The sequence below is a fragment of the Dromiciops gliroides genome, chromosome 3 (assembly GCF_019393635.1).
Source record: "Dromiciops gliroides isolate mDroGli1 chromosome 3, mDroGli1.pri, whole genome shotgun sequence".
NCBI classification, from domain to species: domain Eukaryota; kingdom Metazoa; phylum Chordata; class Mammalia; order Microbiotheria; family Microbiotheriidae; genus Dromiciops; species Dromiciops gliroides.
The window spans coordinates 406,596,086-406,621,335 of record NC_057863.1 but is presented as its reverse complement, the minus strand read 5'-3'; the positions used below and the strand labels follow the sequence as shown (position 1 = coordinate 406,621,335).

Sequence of the window (25,250 nt, the reverse complement as noted above, 5' to 3'; positions counted from 1 at the left end):
AGAAAAGAAATCTATGTAAAATTAAGACAATTTTAAGTAAATCCCAAGTTACTAATTTGTCTTACAGAAATATTCACCACCACAGCATCAAGATCTCTGATTATCAATCAACCAAGAAGAAGGTATCATTTCTGACAGTCTGATTATATTGCTTGAAATAAAGGAAATGTCATTTAATAGCCAAATACAGCAAAACCTTTTTGCTTTAGAAGAGGTGAGTGAGAACTCAGGGGGAAAAAAGCATGCAAATACTGAAGAGATTGTAAATTAAGAAAAATTCATAAATCAACTAGGATATGGCTTATTAAATTTTTGTATCAATGAGTATAAAACATATTGCAATTATTGAGTAAAGTGGTCATTATGTATTTTCCTCATCTCAGGCAACTAGCATAGCCTTCTCAAGGGACAGATGATTACAGCTCCTTCCTCAGATTAGCCAAGGCTATGTAAGCCTTGGAAACATGTTTATTGTATGGGAGACGACATTTGCACAGGGCAACAGAATGTCTAACACCAGTTCTCTGTGGGGCATTTTTGGATATGAGCAGTGTGCCAGGGCACATAGGGCGTTGAAGAAATAGACATACAATGAACATTTTAAAAAAAAAAACATTCCCGTAGATCAATTTTGGGAAGTTATTGGCGTTTATCTTATTTTCAGCAACAGTACAGAAAAAAATAAGAATGTGGGGGGACATTAAACAAAAATTAAATTATTCAAGGGAGTAAAACTAAAGATCAATTAACAAGTACTTATTAAACAATCACTATTTACAAGGCACTGTATTAGCTACTTGGAGTTAATGCTTACTTATTAACTATACATGTCAAGCCAGAGCTTCAGTTCACCTTACTTTTAAATCAGAAGGAGTGCCTCATATAGAAAAAGGACCCATATGTGCAAACATGTGTATAATAGTTCTTACTTACAAAAAAAAATGGAAATGGAGTGCCCATCTTCTGGGGAATGGGCTAAATGAATTAGGGTAGATGAACATAATTGAATATTAGAGTGCAATGAGAAATGACAAATATGCAGTTTCAGAAGAAACTGGAAGACCCCATATGAATTGATTAAAGAGTTAAGAGGACAAAATTAGGAGAAAATTGTATAGGACATTACAAAGAAAAAAAATTTTAAAAGACCTTAGAACTATGGTGCAATATTAAACCATAAGTTCAGAAGACTGAAGGTGAAATACATCACTCACCTCTTATTTGATTGTTAATGGACTATGTATATTTGTTAAAACTGATTTTTTTTATTTTTAGTGGTTTATGGAGGGGGAGACAAGGAAGGAGTCAGTGGAGAGTGAGACGATAAAGTCTTATAAAAATAAATATTTTTAAAGAATGTGCTATATACATATAACTGAAAATATTCTCTAAATATATTTAGATCAATTGAAATCACCTTATTCTTTATGAATTACTCCTGCTTTTAATATAACAAGTGAATATTGTGTTTCTATATTGCAACACACTTTTTTTGATAATTAACATATTAGCAGAAACCCATTAAATGTCCTGTGTTGCTAAGGAATTATTATTTTTTAAGTAGTATTGCTCTCTCAGTCATATTTGCATAGGAACCTCTCCCCACCTCAATTGTTTACATTATGAATAGCTTCTAGCCCTAGTCCTATGTAGTTTGCTAACACTATGGGTAAGACTAGGCAACATCTCCAATGCTGCCTGCTTCTCCTTCAACTTTGATATTTCAATGGATTTGTGACCTCAACAAAGCATCCCTCAAATAACATGTACTGCAATCCATCCATGTCTTCATCTTCCTTAAATATAGTATGATGGTGAGGGATTTACTTTGAATTTCCTGGTCCTGTGTGGAAACCAAAAGAGCACATAGACTGTTCCACAGGTATTCCTCACTCTTGCCAAATCTGGCCTACTTCCTTCTCTACTCTGATGCTTTTGGTAAAGTGCTTCAGCTAACTTACACCAACCACCCACCTTTCCAATGCCTTTTGGCTAGTATGAGTATAGTTTATTTGGTTACTGCCATATTGTATTACATGCCACCATTGATAATCACCAGAAGAATATTGCTATTATAAACCTCTATTTTAGGAAGATGTTCAAAGGTTGTTAAAGGTAGGTAACTGAACAATTTCCCAAAGGCTATTTAGCCCAGTCTCTCCCATTCAATTTTCAGCCCAGGTCAGTACCCATATACAGTGTTGGAGGTGGAGACGTATAGACAGGCCACTTGTATGGGTTGTCAGCCACATATTGCAATATTAACAATAGGCATTGTTTATCCATTTCATCAGATTGTAGTTATTGTTGTTTTTTTGCCTGCATCCTTAGACCAAACTCTTTTTAATGATTAAAGATCTAACAAAATAGTCTCTGAAATGTTCTGAGGATTAATGGAATCAACACACTGTCATGTGCCAATGGAAACATCTGGAGCACGTTACCATCTCTATAAAAGCTTTTTTCTAGATAAAACTCTGGGCTAGACATTCTCTATGACAGTGGCTAAGCTCTGTTGACATCACTGATCTCCCTGTTTTATGTCTCATTTGATATCAATAATCAGAAAGTCAAGAAAAGTTATTTTTGTTTTTATATCTTCTCGGAGTACCACAATTTTGACACATTAATGAGAGCCACTTTGTTGGAGATGCTTTTTCTCTATAAATCAGTTTTTTATAGTCTAACAATTCATTTAGTTCTCCCCATCTTACTTGTGTTGTTGTTCAGGTCATTTTTCAGTTGTGTCTGATTCTGCTTTACCTCATTTGGGATTATCTTGGTGAAGATACTGGAGTGGTTTTCCATTTCTTTCTCCAGCTTATTTTACAGATAAGGAAACTGAGGTCAGATTTGAATTCAGGAAAACGAGTCTTCCTGATTCCAGGTCCCACCCAACTTCCCAACTTATTTGTAGCTGAAACCCATATGAGTTGTCTCTTCTTATTACAATGGGAGCACCTTAAGAGCAGATTTTTTTTTTTTTGCAGGGCAATGGGAGTTAAATGACTTGCCCAGGGTCACACAGCTAGTAAGTGTCAAGTGCCCCCAGAATTTTTTTAAAAGTGCAGGATATGGGGCAGCTAGGTGGTGCAGTGGATAAAGCACTGGCCCTGTAATCAGGAGGATCTGAGTTCAAATTAAGCCCCAGACACTTGACACTTACTAGCTGTGTGACACTGGGCAAGTCACTTAACCCCAATTGCCTCACCAAAAAAAAAAAAAAAAAGATAAAAAGAGCAGGATATGTCTTGGTTTTTTTATTTGTCTCCCTGTAGCTTAGCACAATGTTTTTTATGTATTAAGTGCTTATTAAATGCTTTTTCATTCATGCATCCACTCATTTATTCATGCTTATCTAGTACAGCTGCTCTTCCTCTTTTTCTTTATTTCTACTTCCTCATAAAACACATTATTGATTATTACTAGAGTTTAAACGTGGTGGATACAGCAGTCTGCTATAGAATTATTGGCATATCTTTTCCATTTTTGTCTATTGTGCTCCAGATTTCACTGTTAAATTTATCTGTGGGATAATTTTGTTTAAATAGGTCTTTCAACAAGCTATATAAAACTTGGTCTTCCCTATACTGGTTCTCATTGTTTTATGAGGAAATACTGCACATATTCTTCTATTGCCATTCTCTATAAGATGATAAATGCAAAAATAATAATAATTTAAATAGTGATTTAAGATTTGCAAAGTATTTTGCATATGTTATCTTATTTGAACCTCACAACAACCCTCTTATAAATGAATTTATACTTCAAGTCAATAGTGTTTTTGGTTGCCGTATCATTTGTTTATTAGCTCAAGCAATGTTGTTTTTGATTTCCATCTTAAGTGAATTATTTATACTGGTTAAATATCCATCTTAAGTGAATTATTTATACTGGTTAAATATCCTTAAGAATTGGTTATAATTTAAGCTGATGTCTCTCTCTTTTAAAATAAATTTCCCATTTTTTCATGTGAACAGTTTATTTCAATCCTCATAGTGAAACGAGATGGGTCATGTGGCTCCCTAGAACTTGAAAGAACACTTCACAACCTCAAAATCCCTTCCTACCTGCCTTCACCAGTGCCATATTTTAACTCTTTATTTGTAGAACTTTTATAATGAATTTTAAAGGCTTTTTTAAAACTGCTGTTTTGGGTCTTCTTCTCCCAGAACTCACCCTGACAAGTTTCAGAAGCCACAATGTGTAATAATGGAATCAAAAAAATTCTGAAGTCCTTCCACTTCCAAATCATAGAAATAGCTTTAAAGCCCTGGCTCTGACACTTCATACTAAGGTGATTATAACTTTCAAAGTGTCACCTTTTTTTGTCTGTCAACTGTGGATAATATTATTTCTACTACCCACCTCCCAGGATTGTTTTATGGAAACATTTTATAATGACCCTAAGGTCATTACCCTAAAGTAGAATGGAAATGTTGTCTAGTCCTATGTATCCTATGCAAATTCTAAAGCTGCAAGGTACCTCAGATGGGGCATGGCTTTATGAAATGGGTCAAGTTAGTAAATATATCTTGGTCTAGACATTTTTTCATCTGTGAAGTGAGTTTTTTGGCTTAGATATTTCAAGTCCCTCCCAACTTGAAAATTTTAGACTTCAAATTAGTGTGCTTGAAATACTTAAGAGTCTTCAAATTAGTGTGCTTGAAATACTTAAGAGTCTTCAATCTATTTGCCTGAGCATTAAAAATGATCACATGAGACTGCATGATGCTTTTCAGATTAGACTTGCCCTTACCATGCATCTGAGAACCTAAAGTCCAATTCTCCTATACCTGTTCTGCTTACAAACCCCAAACACCATGATAACTTTCTCTAGTCTATGAACAGAGCTTTTGCCAATGTTGTTTGTTAAATATTATGAAAGAATCTCTTTAAATTATTTATTTTATTCCTATAGAAGAAGATAAGTGTCTCTTGAACAAACAGAATACTAGTGTAGAATCAGAAAAACTCCCTTTTTCCTAATTGTCCTAAGAAAAGTGAAAAGTATCATAATTAAATCACCAGAAAATTAAAATGATCAAGTTTTAGATGGCACAATGTCTTAAAACTAAAAACATAAAACATTTCATGTGTCTATAATTTTGAGTTGTTGAACTTTAGACAAACTAAGAAGCAAACATAACCCTCCCCTCCAAAAAAAAAATGAAGTGATATTAGATAATCTGTTCAGCCTTTTGTCACCTGCAACAAAGTTAGGCTTTCAATATGCAAAACATCTTCCTTCCAGAAAAACAAATGATCATGATTCCATTTAATTGTAATTTAATGAGGCATAATTTATTTTTTAAAGTGATATACACCAGGTGTGTGCTGAGGAAACTGGTCCAGCCAAACCTAAGTGATCCTATTTAGAAAGAGGCTCAAGCTAGCTGGAGATTGTTTTCATTTCTGTAAATGATGTTTCTGGTTATGGTAGTTGAGGTTGTAAGCAGTAAAGGGAACCTGCAATGTTCACACATTTGTTGTAATATATACATTTGTTATAACATGCCTTTGATAAAAATCACCTCATTCCCACAAATATTCATTTGCCAGATAGAGAAAAGTTTGGTAATTTAAACATTATTTATTAAATCACATAAAACCAAAATATAACTTTTATGTACAGCTGGTTGTGATGATTGGGGGGGAGTCCTATTATTACAGTCTTTTAAAGATGCTGGCCTGCCACTATTTTTAAAAGCAAACAAGTTCTTTCTCATCATATTTTAATCACTTTATTCAGTGATTAAAACACTGAATAGTTTGCTGAATAAAAAACAAATAAAATTCTTAATGACTGTCCTATTCAGAAAGTTCCCTCTAAGTATATGGCATAATAGCATATTTGTTTATGTTTGTAATTAAACTAAAATCTTCATTTTTCCTCATAAATATATATTGCTTTATATTAGCACAATACTCCAGATACATACAGAGAAAATGGCCACTATCTTTGTCAATAATTTCACTGAAAAAATGAGCAAACAAACACACCTATAGATTAAAGACAATAAAGTGTTAAAACAATATCATTTGCAAAAAAAAAAAAAATCCAAGAGTCACAGTTCTGCTATCCTACTGCAATTCCACTATCCTACTGACTTTAAAGTCTTAATTCTTAGATTCTCTACTTGTGCCAAATCAAGCCTTATCTACTGTGGTCTCAATTCTACAACAAAATTCCATGATATTAAATCCCATAATTCATCCAAACTAAATTTCTTATCTCTTAAAAAAATCTCCATGGAGCAAGTTAAACTATTTTGACCTTCAGACACCATCTACACTGAGACCAGATGCCACCTAAAACATTATATTCTACTTTGCTGCATTTAAACCTGTTATTTTAATGATAATGCATTTTCCACTAATTTATGAAGTAAAGTAAGCTCAGTGCTTTAACCCACACTAGCCACTCCACATCCCCACAAAAGGGATAAGGTGGTCAGTGGAGCCTTTAGAATTTTGGATGCATTTAAAATGTCCAGTAAGTAGCAGATAGAAAAAGCCTACATTAAAAATATAATTTTAATTTCACTCCATTAAAACCTTTTTTTTTTTAGTGAGGCAATTGGGGTTAAGTGACTTGCCCAGGGTCACACAGCTAGTAAGTGTTAAGTATTGTGGAAATTTATTTTGATTTGGGGACCCTACCTTTGGGCTGAGATTGGAAAGCCTTAGGCCCTCAGAGTCAGCTGAGCCAGAAAGCCCCATGGGCTGTGCAAGACTCCCGGTCAGACAGCTGGGGGTAATAAGCCCCCAGCTCCCTCCGACCTGAGTGGAGGTATCTGAGAGATGCTGGGCTCTGGCGTAGCCTGTGCTGAGGCGTGTGAAGCTGGAGCACCGCACCCCCCCCCACCAGCCTCAGCTCTGGCTAGCGGATTAGCTTGGTGTGTGGGTGCAAGAAGCCCTGAGATTTGAGTGAAGAGAAGAAAAGGTATATATAGACCTGGGAGTTAGACAGCAAGGGGGGCAGACGAGAGAGGTAGAGAAGATAATCGGACGGACAAGGAGGGACGAGAGAGGCTGAGAAGAGGTCGAGGAGGACAGGACAAACAGTAACGCAGGACTAGGAGCAAGGAGGAAAGTCTGGCGGACAAGATTAAGAGAAGCGGACAAGATTAGAGGGGCGGCAAAGGCAGCAGAGGGCAAACTGACGGAGTAGACAGACAGACAGAAGGTCGGTGAGAGAGAAACACAGGGGTTCAGCAGTGGCAGTAAGGAGAGGAAAGTTAGAAGCAGGGGGATTTACAAAGTGAAAGGGGCTCAGTGTTAGAATAAAGTACCTGAGTGCCCTGAAGCAAGGCGCAGCTAAGGCCCTTATTGTATTAAAAAAGTTTGAAGCACAGCAGGTGGGAAAGAGAGGCAGTGGAAAGAGACCGCAGGAAAGCAGTCAGGTTGTATGTTTTATTTCCCTGTATTCTTTTTCTTTTCTTTTTTTTTTTTTTTAGTGAGGCAATTGGGTTAAGTGACTTGCCCAGGGTCACACAACTAGTAAGTGTTAAGTGTCTGAGGCCGGATTTGAACTCAGGTACTCTTGACTCCAGGGCCAGTGCTCTATCCACTGCGCCACCTAGCTGCCCCTTCCCTGTATTCTTAATTTTAAATAGTATCTCATAAATAAACTCTGCTTTGGTTATTTTGTTGAGAGGCTTCTTAATCTTTAGTTTATCAATTTGGGAGCAGTGTGGTGGAACTTTATAAACAGCCCACATTAAATTATTAGCAGTCAGATAGCCAAACAGTCAAAAGTCCCCAGATTAGTCCTCAGTCAGCTTTAGCCCCCCAAAAATTAGGCTAGTCAACAAAAATATTTCTACATTTGAATGGTGACCCAGATGGGACTTATGGCCCAATGATAATTTCTCTAAACCTAAATTTTTTCATATACTTACAATTTTTCATAAATCTAAATTATATGATTTTCCAGGTTAGATTAGCTAGTGAATTATTAATTTTTTTCACAGTATCTGAGGCCAGATTTGAACTCAGGTGCTCCTGACTCCAGGAGCGGTGCTCTATCCACTGTTCCACCTAGCTGCCCCTAAAATCTTATTTTCTTAAGAATACTATTAAGAGAAAACATTTTCAAAGGAGCCCAATAACTAAATAATTAATATGTTTTGAAGTACCTGTTATGTGTCAGGCACAACAATAAGTACCAGGAATACAAAGACAAAACTGAACAATCTCTTACTTCAAGGAATTTACAATCTACATTCTAAGGCAAGGAAGAAATACATGTATAAAGATAAATAAGTACAAAAACAGATATTAAGTAAAAAGCAAGGGTTTTTAAAAAATATTGTTGTTTTTAAGGTGCCAGGGAAGAGCTAACAGCTAAAGGGCCAAGATATGGCCAATATGTAAAAATTCAATTTATTTTTGAGCAACATATATTGAATGATAATAATTTTCAAAATGATGAGCACAGTAGAGACCAGTGTCTTAACCCATCACTTTTCTAGCCAAGAACATTATTGCCTTTCCCCGACAAACTAATGAGGGCAAAGCAGATCAGATACAATAAAGAAGAGGATTAAGTTCTTTTCATTCAGTTTGCTTTTTTCTTTTCTTTTTTTTTGGGGGGGGGGGGGCGGAGGAACTGAGGCAATGAGGGTTCAGTGACTTGCCCAGGGACACACAGCTAGGCAGTGTCAAGTGTCTGAGGCTGGATTTGAACTCAGGTCCTCCTGACTCCAGGGCTGGTATTTTACCCACTTCGCCACGTAGCTAATTGTTTTTGATAAAGAATTACATATAAATCATACTTCGTATGGAGCTACTATAATCCATACTTTGACTGTGACAGTTTTTCCTCCCAATGGCAAACTAAATAGGTCTTGCAGTATTCATCCTCAGTCTCCTCAACAAAGCATCTTGAGACAATGAGTAACTTTAAAAAGATACCAGTATGTTCCCTGAGTGCATCTCACCAGCTCACCAGTGTTCTTGCTGGCTAATGTATTTTCATTAGTCTTCATTTTCACACACTTTTGAAATTCCTAGGTCCGGCTGGGATCAGAGCCAGAAGTACTGGAATTCTCATGAGAAAGCCTGTTCATACCAAAGGCCTAGGCCAGGCACAAAAACCGAACTGAATCTCTTAGACTTTAGAGGTGAATCCAGGGTGAGCTGAAACAATGAAAACAGCAGTAGAACACTTTGACATTCTACCATCTAAATAAGTAACCTGACTTCCCATAGCTGTAGACAATCTTCTCCCTTTGCTCTTCATTCTCTTTCCCCTCTAAATACCACTGCTAGTCATTTTTTCTCTTATGATCCAATATGAAAAAAAAAAGGTTTCACCTTGGATGCATATTCACAGCCTACAACTCTGCTATGAACCTGACTCCTAAAGCTCATTTGTCTAATGCTAAAAATACTTCTCTCTCTGGAGAGCCTTGCTTAGCCACAAAGCCAGAGTGTTTAGTCTGATTTGAATAAAATGTATACAGGGCACAACAATGACAATTTGATTTTTATTATTAAAATGAAGTGTTAAATCCTCAAAGAAAATGTTGTTATCACATTAGTTTAATAAGGCCTCTCTTTTATTATAATATTTCTTTATTAGGAAAGACAGATGATGCATGTGACTTTTTTATGTAGGATAGGGAGTACTTAAAGCAATGCCCTCTGTATATATAAATGTGTTTATGCATATATGTGTACAATCAAAACATACACAAATGCATTGTTTTAGAAATATATTCATGATGGAATTTAAAGACCACATATCTCCAAAAGTGTCCATATGAATACACACATAAGCAGTACTCTTAGGCATATTAAGACACATGGTGAATGAAGTAATCACTGAAGAGGTGAGTGCAAACAGTGAAGAATTCTGCTGTTTCTAGGGAGTAGAAAGAAGTCCTCTCTGCCTAGCAGCCCGCAGCAGACTCTGGTTAGGCATGTATTGAAAGTCTGAGTCACAAAGTATTTAGGATCTTTTCATTCAGCCTATTGAATACAATTAAGTTAATGGAAAATGAAATTTTGCTGGAACAAATATCCCATATACTCCAAATCTTCAATTTATTAAATTAAGCACTTTCCTTACAGATAACTTTCTCTTTCTTGTACATGCAGGGAAAACTCACTTTTGCCACCTTGTACACAGTGTTTAAAAAGCTAGCAAGACAACATGAAGAGATTTCAGGCTACAAAAGATTCTTGAACCAAAACCAAAGACTATGCCCTCTTAGCTGAACTATTTCTATAAAAGCCATACTTGAAGGTGCACAAAGAAGTTACTTAGAATAAATTTCAAGCTAGCTTATCATTTTCTATCTGCCTATGTTAATTTAATGATAGGTATAGTGAGATAAAGAGAGTCACCCTTTTACAAAATCTTCTTTCTCTTTCCTCCTTCCTGTCTGTTCCAACTGCCTTTGGACCATAAGTACTAGTCCAAAAGTATGCTTTAGGCATGGGGATAACCAGTCACTTTAAACCCATAGAAACAAACCATAGCCATATCACACCCCAAAAGAAAAAAAGAAGTAATCAGGCTGAGACCCACGTTACAAATTGTTTCCATAGATCTGGGCACACAGAGAACTTGTAGAAATAGAAATTATCTGGCACTATGATTATTTCATTCAAAGAGTTCAAGGTTCCTGGTTATTCTTGGTTTCTGTGGGTGATTCAGTAGAACAAAAGTTGGCTACTTGTCCAACATGTTTTACAAATTCTAGTTGTTTCAAAAATCTCTGCCCCCCCCCAAATAAAAAATAAAACTTTCCAGAAAAAACAAAAAACAAATTTTTTTTCATTTATAGAAGGGACCTTATCCACTCAAATACTCTCCCCTCTGGACTTTTGTAATGTTCTTTTGGTTCTTATATGTCTAAACAATCCTTCCTAGTCTCCTTTGCTAGATCATTATCTTTGTTATACTCACTAACCATCGGTTTATCCCAAAACTCCATCTTAGGTCATCTTCTGCTCTCTCTAAACCAAGCATTCTTAACCTGTTTTGTGTCATGGACCCCCCAAAAGTTGGGTGAAGACTATGTACCCCTTCTCAGAATAATACTTTTAAATGCATAAAATAAAAAGCATGGGATTACAAAGAAAACCAATTATATTGAAATGTAGTCAAAATATGACTTTTTAAAGTTCACAGACCCTAAGTTAAAAAAAACTCTGCTCTATCCTCTCTCTTTCAGTGAGCACACAAGCTCTCATGGATTCAATTATAACCTTTGGCACAGCACTGCCAGATCTATATATCCAGAGGTAGTCTCTCTTAGGATCTAATCACATATCATTAACTAACTGTTTATTGTTTTTAATTATTTCCTTTTTTTTTGGTGAGGCAATTGGGGTTAAGTGACTTGCCTAGGATCACACAGCTAGTAAGTGTTAAGTGTCTGAGGACCAGATCCGAACTCAGGTCCTCCTGACTCCAGGGCTGGTGCTCTATCCACTGCGCCATCTAGCTGCCCCTATTGTTTTTAATTGGATGCCCTATACTTATGCATCTCAAATTCACATATATCTATAACAAAACTAATCACCTTTCCCAACCACCCTTATAAGTGTTCCTATTACAGTGGAAAGTAGCATTCTTATTGTCAGCCAGATTTAAAATTTCAGCATCATCCCCAGCTCTTCAATCTCTCTCATCTCATATGATAGAATCCAGAAATTCACAGAGTGTGATCTGGGGGTTCCTGAGGGTCCCTGCAAGCCTTTCAGGAGCTCCGTGAGGTCAAAATAATTTTCATAATAATATTAATATTTTTAATTTCTAATATTATAAATATCTAGATTTATATATTTTAACCCACATGAACTAAAGTTCTTTGGGGTCCTCAATAATTTTTAAAGTTCCTAAGACAAAAAAATTGAGACACTAATCTAGTTGCTTGCCATATTTTGTCATTTCTATCTCCAAACCTCTCATCTACATTTTCTTTGCTTTACTCCCACTACCAATAAATAGGAATGAAAGTGCCTACCCTAAAATAATATATTAAAGATTTACAAAATTATATACACACATACATACATATATATATATATATATATTCTCAGGGCAGCTAGGTGGCACAGTAGATAAAGCACCGGCCCTGGATTCAGGAGAACCTGAGTTCAAATCTGGCCTCAATCACTTGACACTTACTAGCTGTGTGACCCTGGGCAAGTCACTTAACCCTCATCACAACAACAACAAAAAAATAATAAACCAAAAATAAACAAATAAATATATTCTCATTTGATTCTCACAAAAACCTGTGATATGGATATTATAGATAATATTTTCCCATTTTATAGGTAAGGAAATGGATATTAAAAGAGGTTATATGGTTTTTCCCATAGTCCTATACCTATTAAATGATTAAGGCAGGTTTTGAATTTAGATCTTCCTGTCTGTACTTAATCTATTTTACCATGATTCTAAGATAATGTTAGCAAGGTAATAAGCACAAAATTATCTGAATGGGGTCCAGGCTCTTAGGTCACTCTCTCATCCACATTGGCAGTGGCAAGTTGTGTCTCCAAAGGGTGGCTACTATATTTTCCTTTGGGGTTCTAGCAGGAACTTGAGGATTTGGAGAATGGTCTTCTTGTACTCATAAACCTTCACAGGTATGCATTCCTCACTGAATAGTAGTTGATATCAATTAGCCATCCAGCCTCAATTAGTTAGGGGTACTAGAGGTAGTACAGTAAAGTAATTAAGGTAGTTGGTATGAAACATCCCCCTCCCAAAAAAACCCATGGCACATTTTTTCCACAAGTACATATAGAATCCAGGGGAAAGTGGGATCAGCCTTCAAGCACATGGCAAAAGGAGTAACTCAGAACTCCTGGAAATTCTTTTTCAAGAGCGTTCAACACAGCTCCACTTAGGCACTGTTTAGCAGGCTCCTGGGCTCTTTGCAGAGTCCTGAAGCTAGCTGCCTTTCCCCCAGGGATTTATTTGTTTGCTGATGATACAGTCACTTCATCAGATGTTCCAGGGACACTGCCAAGATGCCAATGGGAAGTCTGAATTCTTCCAGATCTTTCAAAGTTCATAAGGTCTTCCTCTGTTCAAGGGGATGGGAGGAGGAGAGAGAGGCTCTTCTCTCCTTCCCCAAGTGATTCCCTCCAATGAGCTTGACTGCAACTAACATATCCTGGATTGACACTGGAATGCTATAATCTGAACTGGTTTGCATTTTTATACATGTCGCACAGAGCATGACCATTTCCTTGGTCCAAACCCAATATAAATAACCTTGATTCATCTAATGGTCTTCATTCCTTCCAGGATTCCATCAAAGATTTTTTTTATACCTAGTTTAAAATGCCTTTGATTTATTGACTGATTCAATAGAGATGTCTAAGCCTTGTTCATACTAGTTCATGTCTGACTGATTCAAGTAGTCTGTGCCTCTGTAATTATTGACATAAGAGAATGGAATATTCTTCTTACATTAAAATTATTCTGTGCTGTAGTGATGGCATCCCAGACACAAAAAATGTTATCAAATGATGTCATCACCTAACAATTGTAACTTACAACTAGCTTCAAACAGATTCAATGTCTGTATGCATTTCAATGTGTGTCTGCATTTCTGATGAATAAAATCATTTTATTCATGTTCCTAAATGCACACTTAAAGCCAGGCCAGAATTATCAACTGAACCAGTACATTAGGTTAGGAAATTTCTCGGCTTATTTTTATTTTACAAATACTTTTATATTTTTATGTAAGTAAAAACCTATATTTTAAAAATGTTTAAAATAGTTGGAAGAAATATGGGTATCATTGCCTTATTTTTAGCATCTTCTAGCTTATATTTTAGTATAACATAGTCTCATTTTTAGAGATTTGCATTTTTGAAAAAAAATAATAAAACTGTAATTCTCCCCCCCCCCACCCATACTCCCTAGGAGTTGGGAAATTGGCCAATTAGTACAATAAGAATGTTTCATACCCATGATACTGGTCTAAATCTGAATGAATCATTAACAAAGAGGAAGTCATTGTCACGTGATGGAGAATCCCTGATTTGTGAAAAATAAGCTGATAAGCTCCTCATGGAGAAAAGGCATAAATCACATACACAGAGGACATCTTTGACATTTTTGTGAAATCTCAGTCTGAAGAGTCAATTGACCCCCCTCATCCTAAAAGAATTCACATTACTCAGAGTGGCAATAAGTTCCTAGGACAATGTACAATATATTTTCCTTCCTGATGATTTTGTTGGATCCAAAAATTAAAAAAAATTAATTTTGTTTCTTTCTATATTGCTACTAATATACTCAGCTGCCTACTTGAAAGTATTTGGGAATTTTTAGTGTTTAAGACTATCAACCTATGAAATAAAAATTGTCTAATCCAGGTAAGAACTTTCATATAACTATAATGTCTCTCTCTCCACTGGCTCCTTTCCCCTGCCTACAAACAAAACTCAGTATTTCCGCTACACTACATTATTCATCTGAGCTAATCCCTTAATTTATATGCCCCTTTTTCTTCATTTAGTTCACTAGCTTCCAGAAAGAAGTTATTATACAATAGATACTTCTATTTCCTCACTATGTCTTTGCAACTTGGTTTCTTATCAAATGAATAGCTTCAGTATGAGACAGAAGGAAAGGGAAGAGATATTTCAACTGATGTGTTCTGGTAATGGTGGTAGAAGGTAAGGGGAAACTGAATGTATGAATGTAAGGAGACAGAGTTTTTTTAGTACCAGCTAGTGTAACTGCCTATCCCACAGTCACTGGTCAACATCTAGTCACAAAGTGCTGAAGATGTCTTTGGCTTCTCAGAAAGTTAATAAATGCATAATTAAGATCTTGTTGAGGTGGCAGGTAGGTGACGCAGTGGATAAAGTACTGGCCCTGAATTCAGGAGGATCTGAGTTCAAATCCGACCTTAGACACTTGATACTTGCTAGCTGTGTGACCCTGGGCAAGTCACTTAACCCTCATTGCCCCACCCCTCCCCCCCCAAAAGTAAAAGATCTTGTTGAAACAACAGAATAGAAGGTGCTAAGGTTCCAGACAACAAAGTACTAATATAATGTCCGGGCATGCTATTTCATGTTTATGTCTTATTTTAGTAAATGTTGCTTCTTGACATCTCTATGTTTCATAAATGAACAATGCACATGGAAATACAACAACCTTCTGTCCTTAGAGGATTGGGAGGAAATGAAATGATTTTCTTAGGTCCATAATTGTTGGGAATCCTCACGGCAGATATTGCTATTGTTCTTTAAGCAAATAAAATAACATTAGCAGCTTAGGCTAAGTGATCTTCAAGTTCCCCTTCAAATCTAAATCTAATGAGTCTCTGGCCTACACATCTATATGTCTAGTCCCATCATCTCTACTTAGTGCCAGATAAGCATTGTCAACTAGCTGGCAAACATTTCCATTTGAAAGTCCTGCCAGTGACTCAAACTCAACATGTTTACAAACATGGAATTCTACTCGTCTACATAATTATTTTGAATTTCTATTTCTATTAACAGAATTCTCATCATCCATATCCAAAATTTGTCATTTTGACCCTTCTTTCTTTTATTTGATATTTTCCTTTTCATTGTAAATGTAATAATCAATAAACATAAACATTTTGATACACAAAACACACTGTATACGACCAATCACTAAGTCTTGAAAATTCTATTTTTCCAATGTCTTTTGCATTCTATATCCTTCTTTTCATTCCCAATGCTACCACCCCAGTTCAGATATTTTTTATCTTTTGCCTAGACTAGCATGATAGGGTCTTAATAAGTCACTCCACCCCTGCTCTCTCCATACCCCAAACCAATCTATACACGACTATCAGGTCAATCTTCTCAATACAGAAGTCTAATCATTCCCCAATCAAATTTAGAAGAAAAAAAACTTCAATGGCTCCCTATTGCTCAATAAATAAAATCCAAATGCCTTAGTCTGCCAGGTAAGTCATTCCACAATCTGGCTCCAACTACCTTTCCAACTTTATCTCACACACACACACACACACACACACACACACACACACCACATACCAGTTAAATTTTATTACTTGCCAGTCTCTGAACACACCTCCTAGCTTTGTGCCTCTGGTCTTATCTTTGTAAATACAAGCATTTACTCCCACCCCCCCATCATGTTGAAAGTTTTATTCTTCAAATCCTAGGTCCAGTTCTGTCCTCTTCATGAAGTCTTTCTTGTTCCCTTCAGTCTGAATGTTTTCTCTCCCTCCTCTGCACTCCTTAGCTTTCTTATGCACTGCTACTCTAGTTTGCATCAGTAATGTGTGTGTGTGTGTGTGTGTGTGTGTGTGAGAGAGAGAGAGAGAGAGAGAGAGAGAGAGAGAGAGAGAGAGAGAGAGAGATATCTCTACTAAATGGTAAACTCCATGAGGGCAGAGATTATTATGTCTTTATACCTGCACCTCCCTCAGTGTCTTTCACCTAGTAGAAATTCAATAATTATTTGTTTTCATCTCAAAGTCCAGTTTACACCTATTGCTCAGTTGAAATAACTATAAAGTGGGTGAGTTAGTAAAAGTCACAGTTGTAGCAAAAAAAGCACATTTAGGCAGAAGGAAACAGAGTGTCCAAATGAGGAAACTGTGCAGTAGGAAATAGCATGGAAGCTCCACTTGGATCACCATCCTGCTATCAGATGGTGATAGTTCCTAGACTCTGCTATTCTGGAAGATATTAATACTAACATAATAATCTTTTAATCTATGAATTCAAGCCAGTGAGTCTGAAATGAAAGCTTGCTATTTTCAAAGGCAAGCAGTATCATGTCTTCCCACTTTATTAATTTAATGTTTTGGAGTCAAAAGCTTGTATATTATTTATTTTGAAACTCAATAAAATGTTCATGCCTGATCTGCAACATTTCATATTTAGAATCAATCTTTCAATGGATGGACTTCCTTTTCCATACAGGTTTTCACCTGTGATCTTATAACCAGAGCACTGGACCATGGAGTCAAGACCCCTGGGATATACACCCACCTCTGTTACTCTGTGACTTTCTAGGCCTCTGTAATGTGACTGACTATAGAGAAACAGTGATATCTACCAGCAGATATCACTTGGTAATAGGCTCTGAAAATTATGGAAGAAATTTTCTCTTTATGTACAATCTACAAGTATAATGGCTTTACTACTGCAATAAGCAGACTGCATAACTAAATAAAAGAGTTCAAAGGGATCTTCCCTAAAATAGAACTGAAAAAATCACCAGTTGACAAGCTGGGATAGTAAAATCTTCTTTTTATCCCTATGATTTCAATATATTTCCACACATTAGTCCTCCCAAGGGAACTATTAATGGGTCATTTTCAAATATAAGATGTTGATCAAGGAAGGCCTGGTGAAATCTTAAGCTTTGGTAATTTGGGGCATGTGTATGATACAAATTGTAAGCAAACTATGAAAGTCTAACTAGTGCCATCTTACACAAGAAATTCAAGTTCCTTCTTTTTACCATAACTGCCAGCTTCTATGATATCCAATTTTCCAACTCATTGAAAACAATCTCCAGTTGCTGTGTGATTTCATAAATTGTATTTGTGATACTGGTGCTAAACTCCAGCTTTGATATGTTCCCATAAAAAAATAATCAAATGAGGACAGGTCAGGCAAAGGAGCTGCAAGCAGAACGTATTTTGTTTTGTTTTGTTTTGTTTTGTTTTGTTTTTAGTGAGGCAATTGGGGTTAAGTGACTTGCCCAGGGTCACACAGCTAGTAAGTGTTATGTGTCTGAGGTCGGATTTGAACTCAGGTACTCCTGACTCCAGGGCCCGTGCTCTATCCACTTCGCCACCTAGCCACCCCACGTATTTTTTTTTAAACACACTATCAGAGTAGACCATAGTATGCATGTTTTCCTTTATTGCCCAACTAAGGTTACAATTACTACCAACTCAATGATTTGTTTTCAGTTACTGGAGGAGATATTCCAAATTAGTGACTCTACTGTTACAGATTAATAGTAGACTTGTGCTTCTATTGAAATCATAGTATTAAGAAATTGACACAGTAAGATTATCAAATATAAAAAAAATGTCAATTAAACGTATGATATGCTAAAGTTTTTTGGAGTAGGGTGAAGATGGGGAGAGGAGATAAAGCAACAACCTTGAAAACTATATTCTATATAATTCAGGTGTTTGCAACTATCTCAAGTAAAACAAAAATAACATAACTGTTTTCATTGATATGATAAGAAAGAATATCCTATGATAGTACTAGGACATCAGAATCACCTGAGTAATTTACCTCAAATTTCACTTTTCAGACATTGTATTACTCTGACTCACATGTGACAAGGCATTTTTTCCAGTGGATTTAGCATAGTTTGGATCAAAGCTTCCTCTACTTCATTTAACAGATTTGTTGAGATGGGAGGTCCTGAGGGAGAAACATTGCTAGTAAGAAGGGGTTTCTGAACATCTGAATATGTAGGTCATTGGATTCTCAAATAAATTATAGAAAAGTTTATCTATTAAGCAATCTTCACCGTACATATTTTATGAAGATATATTTAATTATGGGTTAAAGCATATCCCCCAAATCACTCTACAGTAAAATTAAGCCCTCACAGAGTTATAAGGATACAATTAATAAAAGTTGTATAGAAAGACAAGGGGTCAAATGACTCAAACTAAGATGCTATGAAGGTATCAATGTGGTAAAGTAGGCAAGTAAATTATCAAGACTCCGTGGGCCTAATCTATGAAAGGGAGTATATCAAATGTAAAAACATTCAGGTTACAGGAGAGTCATAGTGGTTGGTTTTAAAATGAAACTCTAACCTAATATGCTAGTATTGACCTTCAGGTTTCTTATTCCTACTGACTTCATCAATGGCATTACTGACATGACATTGGAAACAGGAATAGTAAAAAAAAAGATTATGACTTTGCTTACAGTTTCTTGCTATTGTGCACATGCTCCACAGTCTAGCTAGTAAGAGTCCCACAAAATTGGATATTTGCATATATTAATTTTTTTTAATTTAATAAAGTTGGGTGGCTATCCTATCACCCCATATCTGATGCCCTAATTAGGAGTGGGTGTTAAAAGGGAAATCTGAAGTCTGAGAATTATTTCTTGGTTGATTCTGATACAGAATATCAGTGTCATTCTTCAAACTCAACATGGGATAATGTAGATTACTCTTTATACAGCCCTCCTGAATTTTACAAGATCAATAAAATGTCAAAGTTAATGATAACGCTGACGACAATGGTTTTGGTTTTTGCTACCCCATATTTCCTTCTGCCATCAATAATACTTTTACGTGGAAGAGAAATACATTACAGTGACTTGTGATTTTGAGCAGAGGGTATTACTTGAACTGAAACCACTGAACACATGACCTCATTTTGTCATTCTGACATAAATTCTTGTGACATTATCATTCCTATAATCTACAAATGTTTATTAAGTTGTTGCTTGTGTGCATGACATGGCATTGTAGGTTTATCATAACGCTATACTATCTCATCATTTTTCAAGAATGATTATGCCAGACATTCATCTGGCATTAGAGTTTTCAGAAATAGAAAAACATGCAGGTAAATTTTTCATTCAGGACAAATACAAAGAAAACGGAGGGAAAGCAAGAATATGATAAAATAACATTCTGCTGAAGCACTGTGGTATAAACATAGGTCCTATAATCCCTATTCTGCAATTTGTTAACTCTGTGACTTGTGGCAAGTGATTATATTTCTCTCTATTGTCCTCATTTGAAAAATTAGCTAGTAAGACTTGGGATCCCATACGGCTCTAAATCATATACTGTCCTGGTACACAGTGGCAAAAACTTGAAGGCTCTGGTGATCTCCTAGAAACTGCCACTTAAATTATATGAATCTTTTACCCATGTTATGGATCTGGTTTCCTGGTATGGTGGTTTTCAGGACTTTTTATAATGAGAATTCAGTCCCCCAAGGCTGATGTTTCATATATCTAAGTATGTTCCCTTCCCAAGAACAAAAATTATTTATTTTTATCTTCTTTTTAGACAGTATGTTTGTGTCACCAAATTAAAGGAGATGATATAAGAAGGAAAAGAAAAACACAATAAGCCATCATATTGATAAAAGCTAGCTTTATCTGACTCCACAAAGAATCAAGGAAAGAATTTGCCTTAAAGTGTGGGTGTAGGGTCAATTTCTCAAACAAACTGTATTTGTATTATTTTTTTAAATGAAGCTTGATTGATTAAAATACACTAAAGACAGTCCCTGGGGAAATAAAGCTCTATTAATTAATTTTATTAGTTTACATCATTATTTAACTGATAGAGCTAAAGAAATACTTGGTCAGATTTACAAGGAAGCAATTGGCTTAATTAAGCACTTCGTCTAGAGAAATTTCCCCTTCACAAAGGGTTAGCTATTATGAATGAATATGCTTTGGTTAAAGTGTTTTTGAAAAGAAAAAGCAGTGAAACATTTTATAATGCTACATTTTAAAATTATGATTATTATGTATGTATCATTTTTAATGTACCACAGCTTGCCTTTCTATGCAAATAGATAAAGGATTATGGAAATATGATTGTTGGTAACTAGATACACAGAGCATGTTATATTAGATTTTATATGTGGCATATGATGGACATTACTGAACTATTTCCTAACCCTGCCCTATGAATTTAAAATATATTACATTAAATAGCAAACCAACTAAATTCAAAGATCATAAATTGTTATTGGTATCCATTGAAAATATAAAGATGATTTTTAATTTTCCCTGCTATCGGAAGATATAAGTTGAAGATTCCTTTCAAACAGGAGTTATACTTTGTTACTATTATGTACTGTGCTATTCCCCCCGGTTTTTTTTCTTTAAGGTGTTATACTATATATAAATGGTTGATTCTACTAAGAAAGTTGGGACTTCTCATGAAAAGGAGAAAAATAAAAACAAAGTCTGGTTTCCTGGGGTATTCAATAGTCTCATTTCTAATTGCTAAACCTGATAGTGAAACAGTCACAGGCCCACTGATTTCCTGCTTAAGTTCAAAATATGTCATTCTGTCAATATCATCTACCTTGATTATGTCAAGCTTTATGCACAACAGTTATGATCCTCATGGGATGAAAAGCTCTCCTAAATTAAAAACAGAATTTTAAAAGGAAATATGCATACATTCCTATCTAGTTTCCATTTGATACCTTCAAGGTTAGTCCATGAAGTCAAACTCACATTGATTGAAAGTGATTCTTCTTAAAATTTTAATGGAAAAAGGAAAATAACAAAACCATGTTTCCATGCTTCAATCATAGCCTTTTAAACTTGTTGTATTCAAGATGGTAATTCCCTACCAAAAATCATTAATACATAAAAATGGACAAAAGACACAGGCTACAAAAGACCTTCAGGGGACTAAACTAGACACCCACATACCAAGAGGGTATTTAGTCCTGCCTCATTCCATTTGGACATGCTTCCTACACTATAACCATCATCCACATCTCTCTTCCCCCCTCCCCAAATAACTTTGGATGCCTCCCTGGGTCACCTGACTCCATAGGTAAATTTTTGTGTCCTCTCTTACACAGAAACAAGTTTACACATGACTTCCTGGTCATCTCTTCACTATGCCGCCTCTAAGCTATCATCCAAACACCATTCCCACTCTCTCCACAACCTCCTTGCAACCTTAGAATCTGCCTCTTGATCTTCTGTTCAGATGTCAGCTTTTACCTTAAGCCTTTTTCCAGTCATACCCCATCCTACATTCACAAATTCCCTTTGCCTATGGTCTTCCCATCTTAGAATATAAGATCCTTGGTTGCAAAAAAAAAAAAAAAATCTTGCTTGCTTTTATTTGTGCCTCCTGTGTTTAGCACAATGCCTGGAACATATTAAGTACTTAATAAATCAATTTTTAAAAATCTATTCACACTATCTCTTAAAAGTCAAAGCAATATACAATTATGTTTCCAATTTTATATTTAGCCAGCATATAAACAGAGCTTTGAATAAGCCTGAAAATAAAATGTTGATATGACATGAAATGCTTCTTTATGTACATAATTGATAACTCCCAGAAGCAAAACAAAGTATATTATAAAAATAAAAAATACAAAATTGGATTCGAAATTCCTTCTTCTGATTTTAGTTTGCAGATACTTCACCATAGTGGATTGTAATGGTATTAATAGAGAAGACCCCAATCTTGACCACAATTCTGAATGACGTTGGGGCAATAGTCGAGAGAAAGGTAGTAATTAAAAGAAATATTCACAACCTTCTCTGAATCAAACCCATTATGAAATCGTCTAAGAATTCTTTGGGAAAATGTACAAACAATAAGCTTAATATGAATTTATATTATATTGCCATTAAATATGATCATCATATGAAAAATGTGAAGCCACTAGCTATCAATATTTAGCTGAGCTGAACAATTTACTTTATTCATATTGAAGGATTTATAGTGCTTCCACCAGACTATCACAATTGTTTCCCATGAGTTTTCTTACCACATAATGAACCAATCATTTACCCTTTAGCATTCATTATGAAAATAAAAATAAAGAAAATAATACCTGTGTACGATTGAATGCCACTCTAGCAAACACAGCTTGGGAAACACTGGCTCTCTTCAGCTCATCTCTGACTTGCTGGTAGATATCTGGAGAAACTTCAACTGAAGAGTTTGTTGGCTCTGGTTTAACTGCTCTGGGGATGGGAGGATGATTCAAGAACTGTTGGTTGATGGCTTGAGGGTGTTGGTGAGCCAATAGTCGGCTGACAGCTATCTGTTGGTTTATCAGGTGAGCCATTGCTATTTGTTGCCTTACCAATTGTGGACTGAGCTGGGGAGAAAGAAGACCAGGGCTCATGATGGGTTGTAATGTGGGCACTTGGTTTCGGATTGGAGTACTGTGGTGAATTTGGCTATGAGGAGACTGTTCATTAGTTTTTCCCAGGGTTGCCAGCTGGTTCATATTTGGTAAATGCATTGGACGTTGGCCCAGAACACAATAGTCTGAAAGGTTTTCTCTTTCCACTCTTTCCACTGTCAAAAGATAAAAAGGAAATTGAGTTATTTTAAATCACTTAGTTGCCACCAAAAATAACTAATATTGAATTATCATACTTTTGTCATATGCGTATGTTCCAACAGACTTCTTTTATCCTACCTAAAAATGCATACAAAGAGAAAGTACCTTTAGGGTACTATGGATGAAAGTAACCTCTACCTACATGCAAAAAACCTCCTCAATTAAAACGTACAAGATTCCAAATCAAAATTATTGACTGCTTTCACTTTGTTGAAATTACTTTAAGAATAAATTTTACTGAATAACCAAGAGAAAAAGCAACAACTCCACAATCTCAACTCTTTCCATATTCAAAAGCTCCATCAACTCCCTGGGTTACTCTCATATAAAAGCACCACGTGCTGTCTTTGTGGAGTTTGTAGGCAATGGTAGAGTTCGTGATTATCAGGAAATGACAAGAACATTTCTCCTACCAAATTAACTGTTACCTACTATTATAAAAAACTATAAACACCACCATCAACTCCCTAAAACAGAGTATATCTTCATCTATCTATTCAGGGGCCTAACTGCTGTTAGAAGAAACTATTTTTAAAAGATGTGTGTATTTGTTTTTTTTTATAATGATTGAAGTAGGAATGTAGGCCCCCCCAAAAGCTTATCAAAACAAATCACAAGATAGCTCTACCTGCAATTAAATTTATTCTAATATGGGTTGTAATTTTGTTATCTATTTAGTGAATAAAAGGATCAACTCTTGAGAAAGTGGGAAGTAACATGTTGCTCCTGTTTGCTAAAATAAAAGGGTTAGGAGGCAGGGGAGAGTAAGGGGTTGACTTATGTTTTGTAAACCTCCCAAGTAGTCAACAATTTTCTCTGAATTTTTTTAAAGTTCAATTTCTAATTTAATCCTCTCAAAATTATTTGGTTGATATCACTCCTTTATGAAAGGTCCACAGTCCAAGAACAACCTGGTGAGGATTTGTAATTATACTTTTGATGAGCAACACCCTTTCAATTATCTCTATTGAAGGGGTGTGTGTGTGTGGTGTGGGTATGTGTGTATGAATATATATGTGTGCGTGTGTGCATATATATATACATATATGTATATATGACATATATGTGTGTGTGTGTGTGTGTGTGTGTGTATATATATATATATATAGATATATATATATATATATATATGTGTATGTCAGAGCTAAGTACTCTTAGAACCAAACCGGGGGCAACACACATAATGAAAATTCAAAAGAGCTAAGTTATCCTAAGTTAATCTATACACATTAAAAAGGGAAACTACTCTTATTCTCATTATGCAAAGGAAGCAGAGACATCATGAACTTGAGGGACATAGAAAGAGCCGAGACTTGTGTTGCAATCTCCTGAGCCACCCTCCTAATACCACAGTATATATTTTCATGTGAGCTAGGATCAATTAAAGTAATAAATGATGTTTAATCTTAAAAAGATTGAAAAGCAGATGTTTCAACCATTTTTTCTTTCTTTTCTTTCTTAAAGAATTCCAAATAGTGCTGTTCTATGACAAAAATTTACATTCTGTGACCCAATATTTAAACTCGCAACAACTTAAGCATCTTCTGTGATGTTTATTCTCTCCCAATACGGCACATTTAAGCCAAAGAAGATTCCATCAATAAGAGAAATAAGTGGTTCCCAAATGCTCTTTAGTGATAAAACCTTCTACTGTTTTCAAGCTTCAGCAGAACTCTTACAGTATTTTAAAAATTCAAATGCTTACTACTCTATCAGCTAACATAAAGTTGATTTTTTTAAAGCTTATATTTCAGATAATTATATTAATTCATATTATCATAAAATAACACACATATACAACACTTAATTTAACTTCATTATTTTCTGTGATAGTTCAAATATTATTATATTCATTTTACATATTCATATTGTCATAAAAGTAGTAAATGCTGTTATCAGGATTTGAATGCCCCCCCCAAAAAAAAACCTGACTCCAGTGTCCATACCATTACACTACCAGGTCCTCAGATAATATTTTTCCAGAATATAACCATCATGCAAACAACTTGTTTGTTACAAGGACATGATTTCTTGTGATAAATGAGTGCTTAATAACTGGAAGCAATAATAGATCATAATTCCCCTTATGTGATTTTTAAAAAACAATGACATTTTTCTTTTTACTTATAGAAATGCATGTTTTGAGAGATTGTTTTAGTTCACCTTATTTTT

The 25,250-nt window shown here is 35.4% G+C and overlaps 1 protein-coding gene across 5 annotated transcripts in view; it reads right to left on the bottom strand.

Annotated features, from left to right (window-relative positions):
- Positions 1–25,250, bottom strand: part of SATB2 (SATB homeobox 2) — a 241,115-nt gene that overhangs the window by 80,487 nt on the left and 135,378 nt on the right. For all 5 annotated transcript variants that reach the window (XM_043995694.1, XM_043995695.1, XM_043995697.1 and 2 more), the window contains one exon: positions 22,560–23,032. In XM_043995694.1, coding sequence (XP_043851629.1) covers positions 22,560–23,032 — 473 coding nt within the window. The remainder of the gene's footprint in view (positions 1–22,559; positions 23,033–25,250) is intronic.